Consider the following 8,326-nt stretch of genomic DNA (forward strand, 5'->3'; position numbering starts at 1 on the left):
TTGGTGGACATGGGGGCAATTTATTCTCGCTCCCTTCTGTAAGAATCCAGGTATTAATGTCAGTGGGGTGGGTTTGGGATTCTCAGGTTCTAGAATGCAATGATTCAAACCCCTTCTAAAGCTTTCCTGGGGTGGCAAGGGGGTCTCAGAGCTGGGCTGTGCTTGGTGGGACTGGAACTCTCATTTCTCTCCACCCCTTCTCTCACCCTCACCTGCCGCTGACATAGAGGAAAGGTTCAGGACTGGGGCACAACTCAGCCTCAGGGCTGTAAACTGACACTGAACAAAGCACCTCAGCCTCTTCTTTGGAATTCTCCCTCCCTTTTCATCCGTGCCTCACCCAGGGAGAGAATATCAGGGTACCTTTACCTGGGCTTTGGGAGGCCCAGGAAAGATTAAGAACAGTTCTCAGGTACCAGCTGTTCACACTGTCAGGTGCTTTGCTAAGCTTGTGACATGCTTGGGTTCACTGAGTTCCCTCAACAACCCTTTGGTGCAGAGACCAACATCCCCATTTGTCAGACAAGGTCACTGAGGGTCAGAAAGGAGTGGTCCCTTATCTAGGACACCCAGAAAGGGTGAGGCAGAGCTGGGATTCATGCCCAGGTCTGCCTCACTCCAGAGTCCACACCTCCATAACATCTACCGATTCACTAAACATTCCTCAAGCACTTATGTGTCAAGCAACGTGGACATAGTAGCAAACAGACATAAGTCCCGCTCTCTCGGGGTTTACTTTCTAGGAGGACAGAGAGGCTGTAACTAGATAAACACGTGTCTATTCTAATGTCAGGGAGTAGTGAGTGCCTCAGGGAATACAGCAGGTAACAGCTGCAGAGGAATGGAGGTGGCTCTTTCTGATAGAATGGTCAGAGCAGGCTTCTGTGAGGAGACTTTGAGCAAACACCTTAATGAAGTGAGGGAATGACCCAAACAGATGAGCCGGGAGAACAGAGAATACAGTCTGTGGAGCTAAACCCAGCTTGCAGATTTTTTAAAATGTGTTTCACATGGTATTAGAAGAGTACTTTGAGTCAACCAAGTTCTGGTTCCATCACCAAATCCTCCCAATTTCTTCATTTACAATGTTGTATTAGTTTCAGGCGTACAGCAAAGTGATTCAGCTATACATATTATACATATATTTATACGTAAGGTATATATACTTTTTCAGATTCTTTTCCATTATAGGTTATTACAAAATATTGAATATAGTTCCTTGTTGTTTATCTATTTTATATATAGTTTGTGTGAATATGTTAATCCCAAACTCCTAATTTATCCCCCCGCCACTTTCCCCTTTGGTAACCGTAAGTTTGTTTCCTATGTCTGTGAGTCTATTTCCGGTTTGTAAATAAGTTCATTTGTATCATTTTTTTAGATTCCACATATAAATGATATCATATGGCATTTGTCTTTCTCTGTCTGACTTACTTCGCTTAATATGATAATCTTTAAGTCCACCCATGTTGCTGCAAATGGCATTATTTCAATCTTTTTTATGGCTGAGTAATCGTCCACTGTATATATATGTATACCACAATTTCTTTATCCATTCATCTCTCGATGGACATTTAGATTGCTTCCATGTCTGGGCTATTGTCAATAGTGCTGCTATGAACATTGGGGTACACGTATCTGTTCGAATTAGAGTTTTCTCCGTATATATCCCCAGGAGTGGGATTGCTGGATCATATGGTAACTCTACTTTTAGTTTTTTGTTTTTTGGGGGGTTTTTTGCGTTACGCGAGCCTCTCACTGTTGTGGCCTCTCCCGCTGCGGAGCACAGGCTCCGGACGCGCAGGCTCAGTGGCCATGGCTCACGGGCCCAGCCGCTCCGCGGCATGTGGGATCCTCCCGGACCGGGACACGAACCCGTGTCCCCTGCATTGGCAGGCAGACTCTCAACCACTGCGCCACCAGGGAAGCCCTCTACTTTTAGTTTTTTAAGGAACCCCCATACTGTTTTTCAAAGTGGCTGCACCAGTTTACATTCCCACCAACAGTGTAGGAGGGTTCCTTTCTCCCCCAACCCATACCAGTACTTGTTATTTGTAGACTTTTTGACAGTGGCCATTCTGACTGGTGTGTTAACTACTCCCAATTTCTGATTCCTTTGAAAACCTGGAGCTGTGTCCTTTGGGGCTACTCCATCCTCCCTCCCCAGGCATAGCATCTAGTATGGCCCCTGTGCACAGCCCACCTACCCAGGTGCAGAGTGGTGCTGTCCAGGTACCACGTTCTGAAGAAACGTTCTCACGGAAAAAAACATTCTCATGGACAGTGCAGAGGAGCTTGGAGCCTTCAAAGAGTTCCCTTCCACTGTGGGATGGTGAAGCCAGCCCTGGGACGTCTATCCCCAAACTCCCCCTATTCCTTGATACCCAACCTAGAGGAGCACTTGGGTGCTTAGAGAGCATGTAACCAAAACAAACAAATTAAAAACACAGTTCATTCATTTATTCAATATGCAGCTCATTTATTCAACAAGCAGCTCTAGTGCTAGGAATCACCCAGTAGACTCTGGCAGTCATACTCTTGTCAAAGGCTGGCAACCATTCTGACTGGTCAGTGCCCATGCCAAACACTTGCAAAAACGTTTCCCACTGAAACTATTATTCAGGCCCATCCTTTACCCCTCAGCTTCTCCCTCACTCTGCCCTTCAGTCTCCCTTCCCTGCAGCTCATGACACTGTAGACTTGAGGCTCCTCAACAATTCTCCGAACTCTTCCTGCAACCCCTCCAGTGCCTCTTCTGCAGCAGGAGATCTTGCAGTCAGAACACAGAAAGATAAAAACTGCTAAAAACTCTATTCTTTCATGGGATCCAGGATTTGGGCTAACATCTGATCACAGTTCTGGGGTCAGCAAAATTATTATATATTATAGAATTAGAAGGGGATAATGGGACTCAGGGTCCCTCAAACGCCTCCTTCACTGTGAGTATGTAGGATTACGACTCTATGCATTTGTCGAAACCCATAGAACTGTACAGCACAAAGAGTGAATTTTATCATATGTAAATTTAAAAAACCCACCAGGATGTAGGGGAACTCAAAATGGAATACAAACTGTAACAACTGAACCTAACTGTATTACCAATTATATACTGTATTTACCTAACTGTTTTACTTAAAAAGGGTGGGGATGAAAAGAACTAACTGAAGTAACTTTGGGAAAAAGAAACTTGACTGTATATTGTATGTCTAAAGACAAAAATAACTGTCCACAAATACTACACTCTAGTTAGTAAATTTATTTCTTACTGGGTATGGGTTAGCAATTGTGAGACTATTTTATGTACATATGAAAGTTGAACAGATAAGTAAATATATTGTAAAAAAAAAATGAGAGTCAAATTCTTGCTAGAAAGGAAAGAATTTTCATGGGACTTCCCTGGTGGTGCAGTGGTTAAGAATCTGCCTGCCAATGCAGGGGACATGGGTTCGAGGCCTGGTCTGGGAAGATTCCACATGCTGTGGAGCAACTAAGCCCATGCACCACAACTACTGAGCCTGCGTGCCACAACTACTGAAGCCTGCATGCCTAGAGCCCGTGCTCTGCAACAAGAGAAGCCACCACTATGAGAAGCCTGTACGCTGCTACAAAGAGTAGCCCCAGCTCGCCTCAACTAGAGAAATCCCTCGCACAGCAATGAAGACCCAACACAGCCAAAAAATAATTAATTAATTTTTTTTAAAAAAGAATTTTCAAATAGGGAAAGCTAGAATGGACCCTGTGTGTTAGATCGAAATCAGAGATATCAATATGAATTGTTTTTGAGAGAGAAAGAGAGAGAACTCTCCAAGTTTTGTCCACTGAGAGGGCCAATAAGCAAGGATATCCCACTAGCAATAAGCCCAGCTAATACCCAGATCTTGGTTTCTAAATACCATCTTCCAATACAAGGAATCAGGACTTTTTCGAGAAGTGGTTGATTCCAGGGCTGGGACAGGGAAAACATAAAAACATTTATGGAAATTCCCTGGCGGTCCAGTGGTTAGGACTCTGTGCTTCCATTGCAGGGGCCATGGGTTTGATCCTTGGTCGGGGAACTAAGATCCTGCAAGCCGGAAGGCGCATATGTGGCTCAGATTCTGGTAGGTGAGTGAGCGTAGTGGTGGAGATAGTGGCTAATTCTCTTCCAATTGCTATTTTCTCTATGGGATAAGAAATGGGACCACCAGCAGAGTGATGTGGAAGGAAAGGGTCATGGAGGTTTGAGGGAACAGGAAAAAGTGTAACAGTTGGGGCTCAAGGAGAGGCTAATTAGAGATGAGGAAGGTTCAGCTGCCCTTGGTGTGTTTCAGTTTCTCCACCAGCGTTGCTCAACTGGGTTGGACTTTGCCCCCAAGTGGACATTAGATAATGACTGGAGTCATTTTTGATTTTTTTTACAGCTGGGCGGAGGTCTGCTACTGACATCTAGTGGGTAGAGACCAGAGCTACTGCTAAACATCCTACCACTCATAGGACAGTCCCCCCACCCAAAAAGAATGATTTAGCCCAAATGTCAATAGTGCCAAGGTTAAGGAAACTCACAATACATCCCTCCCTACCCCATGTTCCCTCTGTAGCAGGAGAACAAGTCACACCACCAGAAGAACTCAAAGCCCCTTAAAACTCCCCTTCTCGTGAATCCCAAGTTCCCCAGTAAGGCAGTCCCATCAGGCCCCTCTCAACCCAGTTCTAGGGTCAGGGAAATGTCACTTATGGGGTTCAGGCAGATCCAGTACTGCTCCTTTCCCCCAGAAGTAGGGGTAGATGCCAGGGGAAACTAGAAATACATAATCCCGTAATCAAGCCTTCACCCCTCTTCACCCCAACCTGCCTTTCCGGGACTTAAATAATAGCATGGGCCCCACCTCCATCCCAACCTATGCCTGGGACTGGGGTGTCAAATCCCCCAGAACCTCCAAGCACTTCCTCCCCCTCCCCCATGGGAAAACTACCATCGTGTCCACCAATGGACCTGGGGGGTCACCAACACCTCCACCTGGCCTCCCAGACCCTTGACCTCTGGGGCTGTCTCCCCAACCCTAACCTCCAGGAACTGGAGTCCTAGCCCAACTCCAGGTTTTTGCAATCTGCCCTCCTGACCTAGCAAGGAGTTGAGTAACTGTGGCCAGTTTCTGGGGTGGAAGCCAAGAGCAGACAGAGCTGGTGGGGAGCTTAAGACAGCCTCGGAGGTGGAGGTGAGGCAGGAGGTAAATGCCCCCCCACCCCAGGGTAAATCAATTGGAGATTTGTTCCCTGTGGACCAATACTCCAAGACAAGCATAGCAGGACAATCGAGGGAGGAGGCTGGGCCCTACCCAGATAGAAGATAAGAGACCACTTATTTCTCATTCTCTAAGTCAAGAGACCTTCCCGACTACACATGCACAGAAAAGCTCCTTCGAGGTCAAAATGGGAGGGGGCGCCACCCCACAGTAAGTGATGCTAACTACCCACAGACCTCTTCGGTAGAATCCAGCTTGGCTAAGAGATGCGCATACACACATGGCAAGGTCCTGAGATAAACTGAATATGGACTCTGAGCCAGGCAAATCAAAATGATTGGCCAAAGGAAACCTGGAAGAAATAAGTGATTTAAACTGCCACAAGGGCATGACTCTCTGAGTCTGCCCGTGTGTCTATCCACACGTACTGTACTTTTTTCTCCTAATAACAACTTTACTTGTTTCACTACTTTCCATCTTTGTGGGAATTCTTTTCTGCAAAGCTGAAGGGCCAGGGGCCTTGTCACTGACCACTGACCAGTGGTCTATGGCTAGGATTCGGTGCTCTCACCACCGCGAACTGACTACAATCACTGGCTGGGAACTGCTGCTTCAAGCTGCTGCAAGGCCAAGGCCACCAGAGATCAGAGGTGTACGTGGGCAGTAGCGGGGGTACCATTCACGTCTGAGGTCCTTTCTCCTGAGGCTTCTGCCTGCCCCGCCCTTCTCCCAAATCCTCCTTCGACCTTAGCCTGGCTTCAGTCCTGTCCACTGCAGTCCAGCTCTTGGAGGTGTGAGAGACAGAAAGAAAAAGAGACAGGGAGACACCCAGACAGTCAGGAGAAGATGGTGACTGAGAAAGATTACAGGGAGAAAGAAGCAGAAAGAGAAAGGGCACAAAGAGAATTAGAGATGGAATAGAGGGTGAAAGATAGAGACCCAGAGACACAAAGGGAGAGAGAATGAGAGAGACAGAGACATAAAAAGAGACAAAAAGTTTCAGAAGCAGAAGCAAAGAGAGACGCATACAGAATTTCAGAGACAAATGGCAAGAGACAGAAAAGGGTGAGAAGAGTTGTGAAAATGGGCCCCCAGAGAATGAGAAAACTTCTGCCCAGGACAGAGATCCTGACCCCATCCTTGCCCCTTCATTTTGCCAGAGCTCTGTAACCCCAAACCAGACCCAGAATCAGATCCAGGGTCCCCAGTGGCAAAAAAATGGAGAAGACTTCATCCCAATCCAGGGCAAATGGACACCACTGGCCACAGTGAGAAGAGCTGAGGTGAGCCTATAGGAGGGGGAGGTGGGGTTCCCAAGGAACCCACTCAGGGCATCACTGCAGCTGGCTGTGAGCCCCGGACCCATGCAAATAATGCAGGAAGATGGGAGGGATTAAAAGTCACTGGGAGAACTAGGAAAAAGGGGGGCAAGGTGGTGTGGACAGAGATGATTTAAGAGCAGCCCCTCTACCCCCAGACACATTCAGAGCTCCTGAGCACACATCTGGAGCAGCCACTGCCAGTCGGACCAGACCCTCCAGAACACACCCATTTTACAGATCAGAAAACTGAGGCTCAGAGAAGGGAAGTCGGTTCACCTAGGTCATGCCTAGACTAAGAGTCCAAGCCAAGATCCAAACTATGTCTATTTAACTCCAGGTTCAGTTTGCTGGGCCGTGCTATCATGTAATGGCCAATGCAGGGATGTGTTGGCTTCATGTTGCTTTCCGTGATCCGTTGGGTCGTCAGATCATTGGGTGTTAGGTTGTGCTGCTGTGTGTCATTGCCAAGTGAGGTTGTAGTATTGCCAGACACTGTGTGTAATATTGTCAGACACTGTGTGTAGTATTGCCAGACACTGCGTGTATTATTGTCAGACACTGTGTGTAGTATTGCCAGACACTGTGTGTAGTATGCCAGACACTGCGTGTAGTATTGTCAGACACTGCGTGTAGTATTGCCAGACACTGCGTGTAATATTGCCAGACACTGCGTGTAATATTGCCAGACACTGTGTGTAATATTGTCAGACACTGCGTGTAGTATTGCCAGACACTGCGTGTAATATTGTCAGACACTGCGTGTAATATTGCCAGACACTGCGTGTAGTATTGTCAGACACTGCGTGTAATATTGCCAGACACTGCGTGTAATATTGCCAGACACTGCGTGTAATATTGTCAGACACTGCGTGTAATATTGCCAGACACTGCGTGTAGTATTGTCAGACACTGCGTGTAATATTGCCAGACACTGCGTGTAATATTGCCAGACACTGCGTGTAATATTGCCAGACACTGCGTGTAATATTGTCAGACACTGCGTGTAATATTGCCAGACACTGCGTGTAATATTGTCAGACACTGCGTGTAATATTGCCAGACACTGCGTGTAGTATTGTCAGACACTGCGTGTAATATTGCCAGACACTGCGTGTAATATTGCCAGACACTGCGTGTAATATTGCCAGACACTGCGTGTAATATTGTCAGACACTGTGTGTAATATTGCCAGACACTGCGTGTAATATTGCCAGACACTGCGTGTAATATTGCCAGACACTGTGTGTAATATTGTGTCGTGTGCTGTGTTGCCAGATACTTTTGGGGTGTTGTTATGCTGCATGTTAGGTGGCCAGGAGCCTGTGTTCTGTGCTGCTAGTGGTGTTACCGCCTGGGGTCTGGTGTGTTGCACACTGCGTCTCCCCGACCCGTTAGCCGCTCACCCTCAGGCGAGCCCTTCCACCCCAAGTTTGTGCTGAGCCCCTCGGTGTCCAACATTATCTGCTCCGTGATCTTCGGCACCCGTTTCGACTACGACGATAAGCGTCTGCTCACCCTTATCCACCCCATCAATGACAAGTCCCAAATCATGAGCAGGCCCTGGGGAGAGGTCAGGAGGCCTAGTTCCACGGGCGAGAGGGTTGGGGGTCCAGCCCTTCCAGGGATATAGGGGAAGCAGTGGGCAGGGAAGGAATTGCGATTGGCCCTGCAAGGCCCCGCCCCTTTCTGTCTGACCCCGCCCCCGAGGTATGCGGCCCTGCCCACTCCACAGGGGCTCCACCTACACATAGCCCCCGCCCCACGCTACACACACACACACAC

At 47.7% G+C, this 8,326-nt stretch overlaps 1 protein-coding gene across 1 annotated transcript in view; it reads left to right on the plus strand.

Moving 5' to 3' along the window:
- LOC112415372 (cytochrome P450 2F5-like) overlaps window positions 1–8,326 on the plus strand; it is a 37,482-nt gene that overhangs the window by 24,178 nt on the left and 4,978 nt on the right. Inside the window, 1 exon segment of the mRNA XM_024768299.1 lies at window positions 7,954–8,114. Coding sequence (XP_024624067.1) covers window positions 7,954–8,114 — 161 coding nt within the window.

This window comes from Neophocaena asiaeorientalis, unplaced genomic scaffold (genome assembly GCF_003031525.2).
Source record: "Neophocaena asiaeorientalis asiaeorientalis breed wild unplaced genomic scaffold, Neophocaena_asiaeorientalis_V1.1 scaffold629, whole genome shotgun sequence".
In the NCBI taxonomy this organism is placed as follows: Eukaryota; Metazoa; Chordata; class Mammalia; order Artiodactyla; family Phocoenidae; genus Neophocaena; species Neophocaena asiaeorientalis.